This window comes from Panthera tigris, chromosome E1, assembly GCF_018350195.1.
Source record: "Panthera tigris isolate Pti1 chromosome E1, P.tigris_Pti1_mat1.1, whole genome shotgun sequence".
NCBI lineage: Eukaryota > Metazoa > Chordata > Mammalia > Carnivora > Felidae > Panthera > Panthera tigris.
The window spans coordinates 60,148,445-60,168,058 of NC_056673.1; the positions used below are offsets into that span (position 1 = coordinate 60,148,445).

At 64.6% G+C, this 19,614-nt stretch overlaps 3 protein-coding genes across 4 annotated transcripts; 1 reads left to right on the plus strand and 2 right to left on the minus strand.

Moving 5' to 3' along the window:
• Window positions 1-2,178: 2,178 nt before the first annotated feature.
• Window positions 2,179-2,756, plus strand: NPB (neuropeptide B). The gene is made up of 2 exons (XM_042966814.1): window positions 2,179-2,424; window positions 2,529-2,756. The coding sequence occupies exons 1-2, from the start codon at window positions 2,182-2,184 to the stop codon at window positions 2,655-2,657; spliced, it is 372 nt and encodes a 123-aa protein (XP_042822748.1). The 5' UTR covers window positions 2,179-2,181; the 3' UTR covers window positions 2,658-2,756.
• An 868-nt stretch (window positions 2,757-3,624) lies between these two features.
• PCYT2 (phosphate cytidylyltransferase 2, ethanolamine) lies at window positions 3,625-10,508 on the minus strand. Of its 2 annotated transcripts, none has more exons than XM_042967283.1 (13): window positions 10,358-10,508; window positions 8,543-8,631; window positions 7,843-8,004; window positions 7,571-7,637; window positions 6,984-7,068; window positions 6,749-6,793; window positions 5,983-6,121; window positions 5,710-5,792; window positions 5,400-5,477; window positions 5,131-5,196; window positions 4,923-4,988; window positions 4,574-4,662; window positions 3,625-4,471 (listed from the first exon to the last, which is right to left on the minus strand). In XM_042967283.1, the coding sequence occupies exons 1-13, from the start codon at window positions 10,444-10,446 to the stop codon at window positions 4,360-4,362; spliced, it is 1,170 nt and encodes a 389-aa protein (XP_042823217.1). In that variant the 5' UTR covers window positions 10,447-10,508; the 3' UTR covers window positions 3,625-4,359. The 2 variants fall into 2 exon arrangements, with proteins under 2 accessions (XP_042823217.1, XP_042823218.1); XM_042967284.1 differs by lacking the exon at window positions 10,358-10,508 and adding an exon at window positions 10,077-10,175.
• Window positions 10,509-10,912: 404 nt separating this feature from the next.
• On the minus strand, window positions 10,913-16,668 carry SIRT7 (sirtuin 7). The gene is made up of 10 exons (XM_042966880.1): window positions 16,544-16,668; window positions 16,336-16,473; window positions 16,117-16,221; window positions 14,430-14,500; window positions 14,259-14,331; window positions 13,470-13,568; window positions 13,159-13,395; window positions 12,935-13,015; window positions 12,671-12,777; window positions 10,913-11,537 (listed from the first exon to the last, which is right to left on the minus strand). Exons 1-10 carry the CDS (start codon window positions 16,634-16,636, stop codon window positions 11,339-11,341), a joined length of 1,203 nt encoding a protein of 400 aa, XP_042822814.1. The 5' UTR covers window positions 16,637-16,668; the 3' UTR covers window positions 10,913-11,338.
• Between the last annotated feature and the right edge of the window lie 2,946 nt (window positions 16,669-19,614).

Below are 19,614 nucleotides of genomic sequence, written 5' to 3' on the forward strand. Positions count from 1 at the left end.
CTGGTGGTGCAAAGGCCCTGGGGTGCGCGTTGTGTGCCAGCAGGGGGGGCAAAAGAACGGTGGAGTGGAGGCCTGTGGCCGGTCATCTGGCCCCTCACCTGCTCGAAGCTGCCAGCCACCCCACAGACTAGTTTGTGGGCCTGTGACTGCACAGCTGCCCGCGGTCCCTCCTGAAACGCTGTACCTGAGTAGGTGCTGGTGATCCAGTTGGAGGCCAGCTCGTCGGGGCTGTGACCTACCCAGTGTAGGTCATGTCAAGGGCATCTGTGTCCCTGGGTGTCTGAGATTGTCTGTTTGAGGAAGGACGGCCTTTGGGAAGCTCCTTTGGACACCTCTGTTAATCCACAGCTGCTGGGGACGGAGGTGGGGGGCCCTGGGGACCGTGTCCCAGCCCTGGGAGTCTTGACCGCTTCTGGACAGAGCCTGCTGTAGGCTGCATGTCTCTGGGAGCTGCAGGGAGTCACTTGGCACTGGCTCCTTCCAGTCTATTCTCAGTGGACCCTCCCCACCCCCCACTGGGGTCCCTGCCCTGTGCCTCGTGGGTGTCTATCTGCCTAGTGGGCGGCTAGTCGCTGAGCACTTGTGACACTACTTGTCCTCAGCTCCCAGGACAGAAGACTGGTGGTTCACACAGAGGGGCTGGCCTCCTGGTCACCTGTGTGACACCCTACTTCCCATCTGGATGTTGTACCCAGAGGAAAAGAAGAGGCCCTGGGGACCACCACCCTTACCCAAGCTGAAGGTCACATGCCTCTTGTCCAGAAACCTAGCTGCCAGGACCTCCGTGCTGATATCTGTCCTGGGGAGGACACGTGACCGGGATGTTTAGGGACTGAGTGGCAGGGATGCCTGGGCTCAGCCTCTTGGGTGCACCCCACAGCCCCTGCAAACAAAGTTACATCTGGCCGCTGGGGTCCGGGCAGGGGGCTTCTCTGTATTCTTGAGGCTTCGTGTCTACAAAGTGTCTGGATTCGTATCCGGGGAGTCAGGAGGAGGCGTGGTCTGCGGCACCGCGGAGGGCCCTCCTGGGCAGTCTCCTGACCTCGCCCTGGCCTGCCCCCAGCCCACCTCCCCTGCCTGGGGAATTTTCTCCTGTGACAGGAAGTGCACACGAGGCACGGGGACGTGTCTGTACGCCGGCGCGCCGGGCCCTGAGTGCAGCCTCCCAGGGTTCCCGACCTCGCCGCCTCCGAGGGCTTGCCAACTCGCCCAAGGTCACAGCCCTCCTCCAGGCTGTTCCCACTTACCTGCCGCTTGGGACTTTTCTGCAGTGGGCTCCAGCCTGGTCCTCCCCGGGCCCGCTGGGCCTCAGGCTGAACACGTCGCTGCCCACCAGGCCCTGCTCACATCCAGCCATGTGTCTCTGCTCAGGGCTCCCTAACCTCGGGCTGCTCTCCCTCCTCCGGGAGGCACCCGCTCATCCCACCTGCCTTTGCCAACTCTCTCCCTCCAGTGAGCCACTCTGCTTGCCCTCCGGCGGCGGGGCGGCTGTTTTCCCATCTGTCTGTGGCTTGAGGCAGGGACTGGGTCTGATTCATCTCCTGTTGAACACTGGGGTTCACCGAGAGGCCTGAGGCTCCCGAGGCCACCCACGGCTGGGGCAGAGCTGGGCGGGAAGGGCCTGCGGATTCTGGTCAGCTGTCCCTGGGTCTGGTTTCCCTGAGGTCAGGCCTGGCCTTGCCGCCCACCTCTTCCTAAAGGACCTCGGTAGTAGCAGCCGTGTTGTTAGAACCTTCCCCCGTGGGTGTGGGGCACCCAGGCCCACCCAGGCTTTGATCCCCTCAGGGAGCCCTGGCCCTGGGATCAGTGCCTCTTTAGGGCAGGATAAAGTGTCCCTAGGGCCCGGTGGCTCTCTCCCCAGCCTTGAGCACTGAGGACCTCCAAGGGGTAGAACTCTTAGGGCCGCGCGCCCTGCGGCTACTTGGAGGTTCAGTGCAGTCCCGCTTGCCCCTGCTCCGGCTGAGGCTCTACCCAGGCGGGACCGTGGGCAGAGGGAGCGGCAGGGGTGGGGGAGGATGGGGCCCCGATCCCCGGCGGGCGCGGAGGCGCTGCCCAGCACGGCTGCTCGCTCCGCGAGGCGGGGCCCGCCAGGTGCTCCGCGCCCGCCCCCGCGCCCCGCCGGCCACAGATATAAGGCGGCCGCGGCTGGAGCTCCGAGCCCCGCCGCCGCCCCGCGTCCCCATGGCCCGGTCCGCGCCGCTGGTGGCCGCCGCCCTGGCGCTGTGCCTGCTGCTGGCGCCGCCCGGCCTCGCGTGGTACAAGCAGGCGGCGGGGCCCAGCTACTACTCGGTGGGCCGCGCCGCGGGACTGCTGTCCGGCTTCCGCAGGTCCCCGTACGCGCGCCGCTCCGCGCCCCCCGTGGGCGCGGGACCCCGGGGCCGGGCCGGCGCCTTCGCGGAGCCGCGACCCAGCCTGCGGAGCCTCGTGAGTGTGGCCGCCGGAGGGGGCGCGGGCGGCGGGGGGGCGCGGGGGGCGGGGCGCGGGCGGCGGGGGCGTCGGTCGCTCCCTCAGCCTCTTCCCGCCCCCAGACCGTGTGTGTCAAGGACGTGACCCCGAATCTGCAGAGCTGCCAGAGGCTCCCCGACGGCCGGGCCACCTTCCAGTGCCGGGCGGACGTGTTCCTGTCGCTCCGCGCTGCTGACTGTCGCAGCGCCTAAGCCCCGACCACCGCGGAGACCTGGACCTCATCTGGCCCTGGCCGGTGCCCCCAGTGCCCCCTCCGTGCCCGCAGTAAACGGCTAAATGAATAAATGAGAAGCGCAGCCGGACTCTGAGTGGGGGTAGAGGGGCGGGCGGGTAGGCTTGTGTAGACGCCGCGGGACCTGCAGACCTGACCGGTCTCCAGACGCTCCCAGCCCCCGTCCGGCTCTGGGCCACCGGGCTGTGGTGAGATAGCCCGCACAGAGGCACCATCCCCAAATCCACACCGCCCTCCCGGGGGCACTGGAAGCCTAGCCCCACGCCCCGCTCCTGCTCCCACTCCGGCTCCCGGAGGTGGTCTCCGCGTCCTGCCTCTCCAGCCCCTTCACCTCCCTGCCTTTGTCCACGCAGCTCCCGGGTTCCCCTGGGAGGTGCTGCTGCCTGAGTTGTCTAAGCCAGTTCCAGTGTCCTGGTCAGAGAATTCCTCTGTGACCGCCCTATCCCGGGGGGGAAGGGGGGGACCCTCCTGCCTCAGGGATGCCCACTCTGGCTCTGCCTTGCTTCCTGGCTTTCTCGAGGACAAAGCTGTCCCCTGCTGGAGGGGCGGCTCCTGGGTGGTTCCCCAAAGGCCTCAAAGTACTGAGCACAGGGCAGCGGGTCCTCGGGTCGAAGGAACGAGCAAACAGGCCAGGCAGCAGGGGGGAGGCCGCCAGCGGCGCAGCATCTCGGGGCTGGTCCGGGCTGCTCAGAGGCCCTGGCACCAGAACTGCGCGGGGCCCAGGCGGCCCCTCCTGAGGCCTGGGAGCCCTGCGTTCACCTCTCCTCTGACCCACAGCGAAGCACGTGGTCCCCACCCTCGAGGAGGGTGCGGCCGGGTCTGCAGCGGCCTCCCCCACACTTGCCGGGAGTCCCAGTGGATTCCTGTCCCCCCGCCCCAGGGAGGCCGATCTGGACCTCCCTTCACAGGATTCAGCCTGAAGCATCTTGGGGTCCTAAACTGGGGAGGGGAGGAGGTTCCTCGCTGCCACGTTGCCTGCCGCGCCCTCAGTACGTGGATGGTGGGGCGGGGAGCAGGGCCAAGAGCCCAACACGGAGCACCTCCCACCAGGTTTATTGGGTTGTGTGCCAGCCAGTCAGGTACAAAATCAAGAACAGTCTGTGGGGGAGCAGCGAGGCCGGCCAGGGAAGTGGGGGACACAGTGCCCAACAGCCAGGCCCAGGGCACCAGGGACGTGCCACGGGTCAACAGGTATCCACGCAGGAGATGGCACGGTCTGCACCCTGAGACGGAAAGGGGGTGCCCCCCTTGGCTCTCTGCTCCCCTGAAGCTGGCTTCAATGATCCAAAGGGCGGAACGGGTACCGCCTCGAGCTGGGCAGCAGGGCCGTCCTGGGTCTGCGGAGCTTCGGGGGCAGGGAGAGCTGAGCTGGGCCTCCACCGGCACACAGGGCAGCGCCCCTCCAGCCGCAGGTGCCCTCTGCTCACCCTGTTCGCCGAGCCGCCCCACCGTGCCGCGGGCCCTCTCTGTGCGGCTCAGCGGGAAGGGCACCTGGCCGGTGGGGTGGGAGGCAGCGTCCTCCACTCTGGCCCTTCCGGGACGGGGCCAGTCAGAGGGAACACCGGAGGCTTTGTTAAAACCGCGGGAGCCAAGCCCTCAAGGCGCAGGGAGCAGAGCAGGGGGAGGGCCGGCACCCGGGCGCTCCGGTGACCTTCCTCTGGTCAGAAGTCACAGTCACTCTCCCTCTCGGGATACACCTCCTGCCGACGCCTGGCCTCCAGGAAAGCCAACTCCTTGGCCTCCTTCTTCTGGTTCCGGGCCTCGTACTCTAGCCTGGGGGCCAGGCCAGGGTGAGCCGTGTGCCCGGGCCTGGGCCTCGTGGCTCTCTGCGCCCCCCCCCCCCCCGACCCCGGGCCCCGCCAGGACCCCTCTCACCTGTTCTTGATGATGCGCTGGACGATGAGGTCCGTGGTAAGGTCGTTCCCGCTGTCGATCTGACAGAAGATGCCCCTTCTCTTGGGCTCCTGGGGGCCAGCGGGGAGGGGAGAAGATGAGGACCCTCCTCTGGAACCTGAGGACACTGCCCAGCTGCCCGGGCCCAGGGGGCCCTCAGGGAGACCAGAACGGGTGCCGTCAGTCCTGCCTGTTAGCAACCTGCCTCGTCATAGCGGGGTGCCGCTGGACTGGCAGTCCTCACCCGGCCTGGGTCCCAGGCGTCGTGAGGCCCCGGGGACACTAGGTGGCTGAGAAACCTGCCGCCCGGCGCAGGCCCAGCACAACCCACCTGGTAAGGGTCTGAGCCGTCCTTGTCGGGCACGATCTCCGTCTTCCCGTGACACACCAGGTCCACCTGGGGAGGGAGCAGGGATCAGGGAGTACGTCCCCCCCACCCCCCCCCGGTCCTCCCCGGCACTCAGGGCCCTCCTAGGGAGAGGCTGCAGCCGTGTTCTCAGCCTGGCCTCCCCTGCGACCTGGCCCGCCAGCAGCCTCACCTTAAAGTGGTCCAGGAGCTCCGCTGTGACCGAATACGGGGCCCCGATCACCACTTCCGACACGTACTACGCAGACACGGAGCACAGGTGGTTAGCTAGGAGCCTGCCCGGCCAGAGGGTGCCGGGAGAGGGCTCTCGCGGCTAAGGAAGCAGGGCCTGGGGCGGCAGCACGGTGGGGCTGGCCGGCCGGAAGCCCGAGCCTCCTGGATGCCCTGGGACCATGAGCCTGGGAAGGAGACACCACCCAGGCCACCCGCCTCGGCACGTACCCGGCAGGCCAGCACGCTCAGGGTCCGTTCGTGCAGGTTCATGATGGGGTAGTTCTTCCCCTTGTAGTGGTTGACCTCCTAGGGCCAGAGCGAGGTCGGGTGAGCAGGCAACCCAGGGCGGGTGAGGGCCGTGATCCCCCAACGGTCCCTTGTGGGTGGGGCCGCCCCGGTCCCCAGAAGAGGCCCCGGTTTGTGTCCTCCGCCTCCACCAGCATCCAAGGCCTCACCTCCTGTGGGCCCCCCGACCCAACCTCCACCCCAGGAACCCCCGCGGGCCCCCACACCCTATCCGCTGTCCAGGGAGTGAGACCTGGTCAAAGTGCAGGCCAGCGATGACGTAGGGCCTCTCTGCCAGGCCGTGCACCTTCTCCAGGAAGTCCACGTGGCCGATGTCCATGCCGCAGTTAAGGAGCAGGTAAGAGAACCGGGGGCCCCGGCCGGCTCCCTCACACGCCACCCCGGTCTGGGGGCCCGTGGAGTCAGTGAGGCCCCTCTGGGTCCCGTGGCCCGCTGGTACAGACGTGGCTATGCAAAGAAAAGGCCCAGGACGGGGGCGACCCTCCCACTAGGTCCCAGAGGATACGGAACAGGTCAAAGGCGCCAGCCACGTAGATGACCGTCTCCCCTGGCTGGGGTTCTTTCCCAGAAGCGAACTGGATGATCTTCTGGGACGTCTGCAGGAACTGTGACACCCCCGTCCAGGGGTTCCGTCCCCCCGGGCACTGTAAGCCAAGAGGGATCTGGTCGGTGACACGCCTCGCAGGCACGTCCTTCACCTGTCCCCACCCCCGAGCCCCTCCTCTGAGCCTGGGGCTGCCCACACCTGCCTGCCCGGCTGTTCTGGGAGCAGGCAGCAGGGACCGTGGACCAGAACCCGAGCCCCAGCCGCAGCCTGCCAGCTCGCTCAACCGTCTGTGTGCCGGACGGTGGGGGCCCAGCGGGCCAGGCCCAGTCCATTCCAGGGCCAGGCTGGGTAAGGTCCCTGTGACCAGCAGGACATGGCTCCACCCCATGGCCACGGCAGGCACCGCGGCCAACACCGCCACGGCCTGACAACTGGACGCGGCCCCTGTGGGGATCCAGCACCCTGAGGCCACCTTCTGGTCACCTGGGAGGAGCCTTCGGAGGAAAGCGTCTCCTTCCTTCCCGGGTGTCAGGTGAGGGGGTTACAAAGGGAGAGAGGACCAGGCCGTCCAGTTAGAGGCCGCCGGACAGGGGCCGCTGTGACCGGCCAGTTCGCCAGGCCCGGTGGGCAGTGCCCAGCCAGGGCGCAGAAGGCAGGGGGCTGGGTGAGGGGCCCGGCCGGCCTTTCCCCAGGGGCGGCCCGGCGGGGGGACGTCAGTGCTCACCTTGCCAAAGCTGTCTGCGTATTCCCGGTACTCGGAAGACATCTCCTGAACGGAAGGATGCGGGATGTTGAGGGGCCTCGCCCTCCGGACACGACCAACCCCAGGACCCCCAAGACTCACTGTCCTGGAGCCCACACAGGGGTCAGGACACGGCAGGCTGGGTGCTCCCTCGCTCCCAGCGGTGTCCTCAGCCCCGGGACGTCGAGGATGCCACCCGGGCCCCCCCCAGACTCGCCTCACAGCTGTGATGCGCCTTGGTCACCAGCAACATACGGCCGACGAGGTCTGTGGTGGACACGCCCTGGGTGCGCCTGCACTCTCTGGGGACAGAGGTGGGGTCAGGGCTCGCGTCCTGGACACGGTCGAGGCCCCACCTCTGGCTCACCCCAGCCCCCCGCCGTGCCGCGTGCAGACCAGAGAGCGGGAAGGCCGCTGTGCTTTTATCAACCGAAGGAAATGACAGAATAGAGGAAAAACGCTGCTGAACCCCAAGCGTGAGGCGCTGGGTGGGCAGGCCAGCCTCGGGGAGGCGGCGGCTCCGGCCCCCGCCGCACCCCGGACTCTCAGGTCTCGCCCTGCGGCGCCTTCTCTGCCAAGGGCGTGCCGGGCCGCGCCGGCCTTCTGAGTTAGTCACCGGCGACAGAACCCGCTCCCCGGTCACGGCCCCGTGCGCCTACTGTAGGCCTACGACACGCCAGCCCCCCACGCTGCGGCCCTGCCCGCTAGACGCGGGCCACGGCCAATTTCCTCGCGGGCAGCCAGAGCCTGGGGGAAGCTTCGAGCCCCACTCCTCGAGAAGGCGGGACCCTTGCTGCGGCTCACCTGTACCTCCCAGCCTGCTTCACTTCCTCGTAGGTGTCCCTGCCGTCTACGGTCAGTGTGATGTCATCTAAGGGGCAACACCGCGCGGGAACGAGGATCCTCAACCCAGAGCCACGCAGACTTTTAGGACCCCCAACCCTCCTCCCAGGCCCGCCTGGCACGCGGGGACTCGCTAGTGGGGAAGGAGCCAGGCCTTTCCCAGATCCCCCGAGGGCTCGGTGCTGCTGCCCCAAGTGTGCGGAGGTCCCAGAGCCCCAGCCCCGCCCGCTCACCGCCATGGACGCAGAAGTCGCAGCTGTACTTGTCCAGCGTCTCCAGCGTGGTGACGTAGGGAGCAGCTGGCACCACCTCGTCCACCCACTTGATGGCCTGTACCATCTTGTATCTCTCCTCCTGAGTGAACACCGGGGGCCCCTTGTGCTTGGAAATCTCCTCTAGAGCCGGAGAAAGGACAAGGATGAGACCTGTGAGCTCTGGGGGGGCTGGGCCACAGGAGCCCCCGCCCGGCACCGAGCAGTCTCTGACCACGCGTGAGCTCCGTCGCGGGCAGCTGTCTCTGTCACTGCGCCCTCGGCCCACAGGGCAGGAACACACCCAAGCGGACACCGCTCTGTCCTCTACGGGCCAGCGCAGGTGCTCACGATGTGTTTGCTGGACAACTACACGGTCCCTTCATCGGGTTCCAGGTAGTCAAGCGCTCCCTTTGACAAGTGGGTGCTCAGTCCTCGAAGGCCCTGGGAAGCAGGTCGATGCGGATGTGTGTGCGGAGTGGGCGGCAGAGCCGGAGGCTCGGTCCCTTGGCTGCACTGCTCAATGTGAGACGCACAGCGGGAAAGCCCTGGGGGCGCTAAGTCTGGGTCTGGAGTCGGGGTGAGCATGCTGAGCTGTGATCTTCAGAAAGACGGCCTTGGGTCTGGTCTCACCCCTCGCAGGGCCCTGCAGAGTTAGTGAAAGGCGGCGGCCCCAGCTTACCATCGGTGTGCACACCCACGATGAGGTAGTCGCCCATGGCCCGTGCCTGGCGCAGCTGGTTAGAGTGGCCGTAATGCACCATGTCGTAGCTGTGAAAAGGACAGGGTGCTGAGTCCCTGTGCTGAGGACGCGCAGTGAGCAGCTGGAAGCAGAGGTGTGGGGGGTGCAGCCTCTGACAAGCCGCCACTGGGAGCTGCTCCCCGGGGTCTGGGCTGAGCCTGGGCTTTCAGGGGGAGGGGGGTACCCGGCTCTCCACACCACCGCACCCTGGGCCACATTCGGCAAGCGTGACAGGGGCCGGACTGTGCCCAGGGGCAAGGCCTGCTGGTCCCCAGGGCCGGGGAGCACACGGCACATACTGTGCGCCCCAGACCTGCCACGGAGCTCTGCCCTTTGCTCTCAGCCCCTCCGCTGTCCAAACGCCAACTGCGGCAGGCAGTCCCTTTAAGCTTTAAACGGACAGTAACTTAGGAGTGGGCTGGACTCTGTTCCACTCTGAGGCAGGTGGACAGTCTTGGGGCCAACACAAAACAAAGTCCAAAAATGAGCAAAGGCAACAGCTAGCTTCGGAAATCCTGCTCGTTCCCCCCTGGCCTCCGGAAACTCAGCGAGCCTCTGCTCTCTGGGGCCAACCACCACCTCCCTGGCCTCTGGTTGTAGAGCTCTTATCCTTTGATCTAGGCCTGGTTAAGAGTAACTTCTCAGCTGAAGACTCACGGGCTCCCCGCGTGTGCCGAGGGGAACCCGCACGTTTCTCTGGGGGCCCCAAGTTAGCCCCACAGGAGCTTCGTTTCCTTCTAGCTTCATGTTGTCTCCTGAGTAGGTGACACTGCCCCCGCTTCTCCAGGTGACCCTCTTCCACTCCATGCCACCTGCTACTCCCACCACAGTGCACCAGTCCCGGCACAGAAGCCTGTGGGGTCACATGGCTCCGGCCCTGGGGTGAGGGAAGAAAAGTCCAAATCCAGAGGCACGACCGGTCCTTAAGCTCACTGCACGGGCTGGGCCAGGGGTGCAGGGTGTGTCCTAGCTGCTGTGGCCCGTGTGGCCATGGGTGGCCTGCTGGGGTAGGGGCCCGGCCCGACCAGGGCCAAGGTCAGAGTCCACCAACAGAAGCCACGCTCCCTCTGCCCCGGGTGACTGTGGTGCAGCTGCAAAGTCACGGCAGCCCCTCTTGCTCTCCTTGGAAGCTGTAAGCTAGCAGGGATGGGGGCTGCCCTCTCTCGGATTCCATTAGGTAAAGGGGGAGAAAGCACTCTAGGTGGCAAGACCTCAGTAGAGGTCAGTCTTCCTCTTATCTGTTGACAGCCCCAAACTTATCTTGAAACAAGTCCAGCTGTCTGGCTGGCCAGAAGAGAGAAGGGAGGGGGCACTGTAACCCTCCTGGGATGGCCCCGGGGACCTGGGGGCCTCACTGGGGGTCTGGGACACCAGCAAGTCCTGCCCTGATCCCTGCCCAGGCAACCCAGGGGAATCTCTCCGATCTAGCGATAGGCGAGCTGGGCAGCACACGGCTCCTTCCGAGGGGGCGCACCTCACAACACCAACGTGATTCCTGTCGCGGGGACCGGACACCCTCGCCCCGCGCTGCCACCGGCCAAGATTCGGGCGGGCGGCTTAGCGGCGGGAGCGGCAGCGCCGGGGGGCTGTGGCCCACAGCCGTCCGCGGCGGGGCGGGCGCGGGTCGGCCCCGACTCGCTGCCCGCCCCTCGCGATCCACGGCCGCCCCGGACACCGGGCGCAGGCAGGGCCACAGGCACGTCTCCGGGCGGCGGCCCCAGCCCAGCCGCCCCCGCCCCGGCCGCCCGCGCTCACCAGCCGTCGCACCACACTCGCACGGCGCGCCTGCCCCCCGGCCCCGGCGGCTCGGCGCCCCGGGTCGCCCCGTGCCCGTTCCGGATCATGGCCCCGCAGCGGCGGCGCGGCCCGGCCGGTTCCCGGACTCCCAGCGGCCGCCGCCCGGCGGCCCCGCCCCACCCGGCGCACGCGGCGTCACGCGGGCCTCACCCGCCGCGCGCGGCCAATGGCGAGCACCGTCCCGCCCCCCGGCGCCCCGCCCGCCGCCCACAGCCCGCGGCCAATGGCGTGAGCTACGGGGCCGCCCCGGAACCGAGCCCCCGCCCCTCGGCGCGCGGCCAATGGCGTGAGCCGCCACCGCCGAGCCCCGCCCCCGCCCCGCCCGGCGGCCTCCGGAAAGTCCGTCTCCCCCGCGCGGCCAATAGCGTCAGCGCACCTGGCCGAAGAGGCGGGGCAGGGCCACGTGGGGCCCGGCGTCCCCGCCCCGTCCTGTCCCGTCCCCCAGCCCCACGGGCCCGGCGGGGCGCCCGCCCCCCACCACGCGCCAGCTGGACAGTCACAGGACACTCGAGGGACAGTGCTGAGATGTTTAATAACAATAAAAAGGGCTGCTGAGAGCCGAGGCCCAAAACCACCCCTCTGCCGCAAACCCCACACGGAAAGAGGTTCCTATAAAGTTAACAGGTTTCAGTAGGAAGTAGTAGAAAGAGGGTTGAGGCCCCTGAGACTAGCCTGGTGAATGAGGTAAGGCAGCCGCGCTTCCTCTCGGCCGGCCAGCTGTGCAACGACCCGAGCTGTGTCCCCAAAGAACGGCACGGCCGCCGCCGCTTTATGCAGAGGCTGCACAGGCGAGGCGTCCTCCCGGAGACGCGCACAGCGGTGCAAGGGGGCTTCTGGCCAGAGGATTCTGGCTGGACCCCGGGGCAGTCCTGGCCGGGACCCCCACGAACAGGCGTTCCGTCCTCTGCAAAGTGCCAACTGTTCCCGTCAAGCACCGGGTTACGTTACTTTCTTCCTTTTTGTGCGTTTAGTGCAGCCCCTGCCAAACCAGCCTCCCAGCACCGGGGCGGAGCTAAGTGGCGCAGCCCGCTCTCCGGGCGGGGGCTCCTCGCGGCTCCTGCACAGCGACTTCCGACTGTGGGTACCTTCTTCACCCGCACGCAGGGGGGTCGCCAGGGAGAAGATCGGGTCCTGCCACCTACCGAAAAGGGAAAGCTGGGTCAGACGTGCCTGGGAGCCCCTCAGTCACAACCTGCCCCAGGGCGGGAAAGCTGACTGCGGTCACCCTGCTGCCCTCCCCTGGGGTCTGAACTGTGGCCAGGCTCTGCCTAGCGGCAGTTCCGTCACACCCAAGCTACAGAGCAGCTGCCGGACGGCTAAGGTTCCTGAGTGATTCAGACCAGCTCGGCCCCCGAGAACTCAGTGTCCTTGCTGGTGATCGAGCAGGCTGTGCGCGCCCAAGGTGGGGCAGCGGTTGGTCACTAGCAACTCTGGGTCCCACCTTTCAATTGTACGGTCAGGGGTGGGTGGGCCAGACCCTCTCCCTCTTCCCAGACTGCCAGACCTGATGGGGGGGTGGGGGGGGGGGCGGGAAAGGCCAGCTGACTAGGGAGGCGCGGCCTACAGACTACACCGTGAAGAGATCATGTGTCTGACGGAGATGTAGAACCACATATCATAAACTTAAGATACAGATAAGCACTGATAAAGAAAATGAGCTAAGTTAATGTAAAAAAAAAAAAATACAGTACACAATAGGCCCACATTACAGAACAGCACAAACATAACATACAAGAATTGCCAGGCCCAGAAGGTGAAGGGATCCTTAATTCTTGAACCCTTTGATTAAAAGAAGTTATTGATTTCCCCTATAAGACCCTGAAAATTCACAGAGAAAGAAAGTGTAAACTTTTTACTCAATACATACACCACGTCTAAATTATCACAAATTCTGTATTAAGGTACAGTTTAAGCTTCCCCAAAGTACACCAGCTCCCCGAACCGAGTGCACCGAGATCCTGTTTGGAGATGCCGAGACCACGTCCCTTCAAGGCACCTTCGCGTCCAGGCTGTCGGAGGTAGGAGGGGGGGCTCTCCAGGCACACACTGGCACATTCTCTCTCCCCATGGGGAGTCACACCAGCCGGGGGGCCTCAGCTGATGCCTCTGCCACTCCCCCTTGCTGGCAGAGGCCACCAAGCTGGGGTCACGCCTCAGACACCATCTGCGACAACTCAGAGCATTCTCTACACTCAGTTCACGAGAAAAGACAGACGCGGTCCATCCACACAGGGCAGGGAAGGGGGGGGGATGCACCCGTGCCCCCCTCACCTGCTGTAGGGGGGGATCTCCAGGCCCAGCTCGTCCATGAGGAGCTGCATGACGTCATCACACTTCCCATGAAGCTTCAGGGCAGCCCAGTCATCCTTCGGGGTCCACTGGGGACAGGGGAAGGCGAGTGAGGATACCTCACTTCTTCCCAATGGCCCTTTCCTGCCATATCTCTGTGACCCAGGACACGAGCATCCAGGAACTCTCTGGTTCTCCTGTTCTAAGGCCCAGGTCTAAGGAGGTGTCTCTGGGTGCTCAAGTTACCTGCAAGTTTACAATGTAGAGCTTGGGCCGCCTGCTGGGGGGCTTGGTCATGCACCAGAGGCGTGGATACTTCTTTAGAACCTGCAGGAATGGACGGACGGACAGAAAGACCACATGCACAACAGCGAACGAAGCTACAGGAAGCTAGCTTCTAACACTGAACTGGCCAGGGACTGGCAGTTCTGCCCTCCCCTCCGGTCCCGTCCGCGGCGCTGTTCACGTACCTTTAGGCTGGAACCCAAACACAGGATCGTGTCTGCCTTGCTGGCAGCCTCAGTGGCTGCCTCCCAGTTCAGAGGCTGCCCCAGCGTGCCCCGCTCCCCAAAGTGCACAATGGTGTCCCGGAGCTGGGCCCCACACTTGTGGCAGGCCCGGCCCGTCTGGTGCCGGTGCAGGGCGGTGCGCTCAGTCACGTCAAACACCCTCACGTATTCCCTGTTGGGTGTGCAGGCCGTACAGACCTGAGGAGGAGAGGGCGCCGTGAGCAGGAGCCGCTGGCCCGCACAGGCCCGCGAATCCCAGAGGGACCGCTCACTTCAATGTACATGTTCCCGTGGAGCTCCGAGATGGCCGTCCGCGGCAGCCCGCTCCGCAGGTGGAGCCCGTCACAGTTCTGAGACACCACGTGCTGCACCTGCGGGGCAAGCAAGGGCAAGTCAGCAGGTGGCCTGTGAGGGGCTGTGCTCAGTAGTGAAGGCAGTCCTTGACCCTGCCCAGAGTCCCCAAACCGGGCAGCTCCGACCCCGTGTGGAGCCTCACAGGCAAAACCGGAGCGGCAGGCCGGTCCCAGCAGCAGGTCGAGGGGGGTGGGGGTGGGGGTGGGGGGGAACCCAAGCTGCCCCCGACCAACGACCAACCCGGAAGCACTTAGCGAGCTGGGAGTGCAGCTGTTTGCTCTCGGCAGGGAAGGGGCTGGGGCCCGAAGTGACACTCTCTTGGGTCCTTATGTTTCAGGTCACTGAAGGACCAGGAGGACTGACCCTTCCCTACTTGGTTGAAAGCGCTCGGCAGAGGGTCTTTAGGGTTCCCACAAGCCTCCCCCGGACCTAGGTGGCTTCTGAGGTCTGTGGGGACAATGTGAGAGAAACACAGGGGGGAAAAGCCACCAGCGGCTCTGCGCCTGAGGCCGGCCCTACGATTCACGCGAGAGACTACCCTTCTCTTGAAAAAGCAGCACCGGAGTCTAAAACACTCTGTGGGCGCCTCTCCCAGGGGTCCCTGGGACAGAGGTATGATGCAGTTGCCATGTGGGCACAAAGGTGGCCCTCCAGGTCCTGTGCCAGGGACCCGGCAAGTATACTAGCTAGCCACACCGGGCTCTTACCAGCTTTTGCTCGTGTAAGCGGGCGATGCTCATGTGGGTGAGGGTTGGCTCGGCCTCACTCAGGTCAGCAGCACTGCCAGGTGGAAGGGAAGCAAAGGCGTGGGGAGCTGTGAGGTCAGGCCCAAGCTGCCCCTGCTCAACTGGCTGGGAAGGCTGCATCAGGCTGCTTACCTAACGCTTCTCCCTTTCTGAAGCAGCGTCCACACTCCATTAGGGCCCCGGTAATCTGGGATAGAGGCTGCCTGCATGTTCAGAAGGACGAGGCCAGTGAAAATGCATCACTACGGGAATTGGCAAAAGTCCCCCAGACGAAAACTCAACGTTTTTCTCTTGATGTGTTCCAGACTCGTCTGTGCCCTGGCCTCCGTTCATTCCACAGGCTCCGCATTTCCTAGTCCAACCTGCCTGAACGCAGATGGAGTGGCTCCTTCCCTCTGCCCGGACCCCTGCCCCCACCCGGTCTAGCTCCTCCCTCCGGCTTCCGAGGAGTCCCGCCTCCTCCGGGAGCCTCTCCAGCACGAGTACAACCTGGGCTCTGCAGCCCCATCTGTCCTCCAAACCAAGGGAGAGGACGGGTCAGGCTGATCTGTGTGTCCCCAGGGCCGAGCCAGTGCTCAGGAAACACTTAGCAAATGGTGGCACCCTAGGTAGGAGTGCTGGTCTGTCCCAGTTCTGACACCCGATACGGTGTTTCCTGACCTCCCTTGACAAAGACAGCCAACCTCTCCAGACGAGCTGAACACCCTGAATGTCCTTAGTTCTCGATGCAGAGAAACGAAACCACCACGAGACAAGCCAGAAGGTGTGCTCAGAGCAAGGAGTCTTACATTCCCTAGGCTGTGAATGACATCCCTTCTGGGGAGCCCTGTCTCCTCCCCGCGGTTTAGGCTCAGAAAAATGCCCACCCCAAGCAGTGTGGTTCTGAATCACACTGACAAGAGAAACCTCAAACAGTGATGCTCAGAGCAAACTAAAGAGCAGGACTTTCAGAGACGACAGGAATGACTGGAGGACGGAGACCCGACCACCAGGGTCTGCAAGTTAGGACGGTCAGCGCCCCTTGCGCGATCTCGCTGGATCTTCCCCTGGCCCTCTCCTGTAAAACCTTACTCAACCTTCAAGGCCCGGCCTCAACGCCGCCTCGCACACCAAGCAAGCTGCATGGATGTCCCAGCTCTCTGAGACCGCGGAGGGCGTGTCTGCATGTCTGCTCTGGCAACCCGGCCCGGCCAGCATCCCCTCATCACCTGCGGCCTCCCCGGGGCCAGAAATCCTCCGTGTTCACCTCTGCCGGGCCCACACGTGGGTCACGCTCGACAGGCACCCATTAGGTGGACAGGTAACACTCTCAAAGCTAGCCGTGTTCAATGGCCCGAGATAGCTTCTCAATAAAACGTCCCCAAACCCAACGCGTTTCTCTTCTTTACCTGGTGTACTCTAATTCTAACTACCTCGCGATCTACTTACTTTCCTTCAACATTCAGGAAATAACAACGAACGCGGAATCAGGAGACGGTCTGGGGCTTCACTCTACCCACATAACCTTGGGACAGTGAGTTAACCTCCCGGACTGGAAACGAGGAGGTGCCTGCAAGCCCTAACGTGTTATGTCCTGTTTTACTCCTCTTCCCTCCTTGCCTCGAACGGGGCATCACAAAAACTGCAAGTGTTTACAAGTATTTATGCCCTCAATGAAGTTTGAGTCCTTTTCGAGCTTCTCGACTGTGCTCTCCTCGGTCCTGGGTCCCGGGTCCGTCACCCAGAAGGGGGCGCCCCACACCCGCCCCCGGCGCTCCGGGTTTCTCCCGGGCCTGGGAGCCGACGCCGGGGCGCGGCCGCCCACGCCTCGCCGCCGTACCGTGCTGATGCCGGCGCCCGTGTAGACGACCAGGTACTTGGCGTTCCGGACGGCGCCGGCCAGCTCCCGCACTTTCCTCCGCAGCTCCTCCGGGTCGTCGCACACCTGCCGAGACGCCGAGGCCGGCCGTAAGCCCCGCCCCCGCCCCCGCCCGGCTAGAGGTCCGGCCCCGGCGGCCCGCCGACCGAGCCCCCGCGCCGACCGAGCCCCGGGACTCGCCTCCTCCTGCCGCCGCTTCAGGCCCTCGCGCCGCCTGCTCCGGCCCTGCAGCTCGGTCACCAGGTCCTCGCTCTCGGCCAGGAGCCGGCCCTCCTCGGCGCTGCGCTCCGCTGCCGCCTTCCTCAGGATGCGCGACACCTGCGGGCGCGGGGCGGGCGGTGAGGGCGGCGCGGGGCGGGGGCGCGGCGCGGGGCGGGCGGCGGCGTACCTGACGGAGGCGCTCCCGCTGCTGCTCCTCCCGCAGCCTCCGGACCCGCTCCGCCGCCTTGCGCTCCGAGCGGCTGGGACCCCCGGCTGCCATCGCTCCCGGGAGACCCGCGCTTCCGCTTCCGCCTCCCGGCAGGCCGTGCACCGGCGCATGCGCGCAAGGTCCGCCCCGCCCTTCCGGCCCCGCCCGCGCGGCGCGCAAAGGAAGCACCTGACGGTCTCTTTAAAAGGTGTTTATTGATCATATACAAAATAAAGAAAACCTTATATATCACAAACATACACTATGTACAGCAATAAATACCCGGGGTCCGGCCCAGTGCCGCCCCCCCTGGACAATAATTTAGCAATAAATACTGCACAGGGCGGGGTGAGCGCTGAGGCCACAGCCCGCCCCAGGGAGGCCCCTCCTCACCTGGATCTTCCACAACCCCTGCCTGCCCCGGCAGGTCCCAGGGTACCACCACCTCCCCCTGGTTTCAGCCCTAGGCAGGACAGGCAGGGTCTGATCAACTCCGCTTGGACCCAGCCTCTCAGCGCCAGGAGAGCACCAGAGCTGGACGCACTGGGCAGCCCTTGTCCTGTTGCCCTAAGATGCCAGGAGAAGGCTTTCTGTACCCACTCCCGTTTGGTTAAAGGCTTCAGGGAGTAGCAAATTGAGGGGATGGGGAGAAGGAAGGGGCTGGGACACGAGGGTGCTGGAGGGGCCGCCCCCTCGCAGTCCATCAGGGGCACACTCTTCTAACACTCCAGCTCAGGCTCACCAGACACCCACGTACCAAGGCTGCTGTTCCAGCGTGGGGTGGAAATGTGTGTGACCGGCCCAAAGGTACAGCCCACGCGCAACACACACAGGCCAGAAGCAGGACAGGCCATCAGTCTCCAGGGCACACCCCTGCCTCTGTGTGTCCTCCACTCTCCCCACCTGCTCCAAAACTAGACAGCCAACAGGAAGGCAAAAACGCGCCAAAAAGAATTATTCAGTGGCTTCTGGGGAAAAAAAAATCGTTACTGTGTTGGTTCCTTTCACCAAACCACAGCCTAAAAAAGTAACTTACAAGATCCCAGAGCGGAAACGGTGCTGCAGGCTGTGGCTTGGGCTTCCCAGCTGTGGATGGGAGCTTTAGCCAACTGGCCACCTCTGAAAGGGAGGCCACAGGGACAGGAGGGGGCTTGACCAGCCATCCGAAAGCAGGCTGCAGCTGATCGGAGCTGAGGGCCCAGGAACTGACCATAGAAGCTGTTGCTGACGGGCAGGGTTGTGCACACAGACCTGAAGCCTGGACCAAGGGCAGAAAAGCCTCCGGGGAGACCTGGTATCCGGCAGAAACCAGCACACCACACGGCCGAGCAGCCGTGTCTTCCCACCTTTACAAACAGCGGTGCCGCCCAGAACAGCAGCCAGGGCCATAGGGAAGTCTCCCTGGGGCCACACTCAGGGCAGGAGCTGACCTGTTCCCACAGGGTTCTCCTCTGAAATCTGAGTGTCCGTGTCGGGATGAGGGGGGAGTAGGGCTCAGGCGTGATGGGAAGGAAGGTACACGTCATGGTTTACTTAGCGGACCAGTTTGGGAGATTTGGCCTCGGCCAAAGCCCTCGATTCGCTGTGTCAGAAAAGTCGAGGATAAAAAGAACACAACACCCTCACAGTAGGAAAACTGAATTGACAAGAATCAGAAAGACACCAACCAGTCACATGTGGACACAGGCTCTACTGTCAAGAAACCAAGGGGAAGGGGGAAAGGGCAGAGTGCAGAGCGGCCCCGTGGGGCTGGCTTGATGGGAACAGGATGTACTCCCAGACCCAAGGAACAGTTGCTCCAAATCCAAAAACTCCGAAGGGAAGCATGGCCTCAGTAATTCCAGAAGCTTCTTCCGATACCTAAACCAAGGACCTGCAATTTCTCTTCCGTCTGTGTCCACCCTCCAACCCGCCTCTGGACTTCCCAACCCACCTCCTTTCTCTCCTCTCCACGTCTCCAGCCTGCGGATGGACAACCACCTCCCAGCAAGGACGAAAGTGTCGGGACCGTAAGTGGATATGGAGAACATGGACGTGACCCCTCTTCAGTGATTCTTATGACGCGATTCCAGCTCACTGCTGCCACAACCAACGTCAACAACGTTCATCTAGACCCTAGGTAGACAAAGCCAGACAGCAAGGAGGGGCAGGAAGCCACTAAGTATTGAGAGCCAACAGTCAAAATCTCCATCGCAGGCCGACCCGGGTACAACCGGGAATGACTGAGCCTCTAGGGCCAAGCCCATTAACACGACAGAAATTGACAGCGTGCCCCTGCTCCTACCCCACGGGCACACCGGGTCAGACTCTGGGATGAAAATCCTCCCTGCGGCCCACGAGGTCACACCCTGCGAGGCCGCACAGTGTTTCTTTTCGCCAGCCCACCCTTCTGTGCTCTACAGGGGTTCGGGGCCCCCAGAGGAGCCAAGGCCCATGTGGCCAGAGATGGGGCAGTAGCCTCTTGAGGGCAGGCACCGCAGGAGGCCTCCGAGGAGCTTCCCAAGCCCAGTCTGGAAGACTGGCTGCCTCTGCCGAGGGGCCACGGGAAGGTAGGCTCAGCCCCGCAGAGGAGCACCCCTTGAGCTGAGCAGCGCATCCCTGGAAGACACAGATCCCAGAGGCGAAAGAAGGCCCAGAGCCCAGTCAGGGCGAGGTGAGAGATAGGACCCGGCCCTGGGCACTGGAGCCCTTGTCTGGCACTGGCGGAGACCCCCCCCCCCCCCGCCCCAGGCTCATGGGCAGGGTGAAGGGGCCGCCCCAGGTGAGTCCTCAAACCACCTGGTTTTGCCTGGGAAGCTCCACTTCACAGCACAGCAGCACTGCCAGGACACGTGGGCAGCAGGCCTCGCGACCCCCACGTGGGCTCCACGGGTCCCGATGAGGCCCCCGTGCAGCCCACAGGAACAAAGCTGGGGTTGGAGGCCAGAGCCCAAGCATGTTGACCAGAGGCCAGAAGGAAGACACCCGGGGGTACCCTAGTGACTCCTTGGTCCCTGCAAATCTGCCACCCCTGGCCAGAGGCGGTGGGCATGGAGGCAAGGGGCGCCGTC

Excerpts from the sequence above, each read along its gene's own strand:
- NPB (XM_042966814.1), top strand. The coding sequence starts at position 2,182 with ATGGCCCGGTCCGCGCCGCTGGTGGCCGCCGCCCTGGCGCTGTGCCTG. Across the intron at positions 2,425-2,528 it reads GACCCAGCCTGCGGAGCCTC|ACCGTGTGTGTCAAGGACGT; the intron begins GTGAGTGTGGCC and ends TCCCGCCCCCAG.
- PCYT2 (XM_042967283.1), bottom strand. The coding sequence starts at position 10,446 with ATGATCCGGAACGGGCACGGGGCGACCCGGGGCGCCGAGCCGCCGGGG. Across the intron at positions 6,122-6,748 it reads ACGCAGACAGCTTTGGCAAG|TGCCCGGGGGGACGGAACCC; the intron begins GTGAGCACTGAC and ends CTTGGCTTACAG. Across the intron at positions 4,663-4,922 it reads ACGGCTCAGACCCTTACCAG|GAGCCCAAGAGAAGGGGCAT; the intron begins GTGGGTTGTGCT and ends GCTGGCCCCCAG.
- SIRT7 (XM_042966880.1), bottom strand. The coding sequence starts at position 16,636 with ATGGCAGCCGGGGGTCCCAGCCGCTCGGAGCGCAAGGCGGCGGAGCGG. Across the intron at positions 16,474-16,543 it reads AGCGGGAGCGCCTCCGTCAG|GTGTCGCGCATCCTGAGGAA; the intron begins GTACGCCGCCGC and ends CCGCGCCCGCAG. Across the intron at positions 13,396-13,469 it reads ACGGGAACATGTACATTGAA|GTCTGTACGGCCTGCACACC; the intron begins GTGAGCGGTCCC and ends TCTCCTCCTCAG.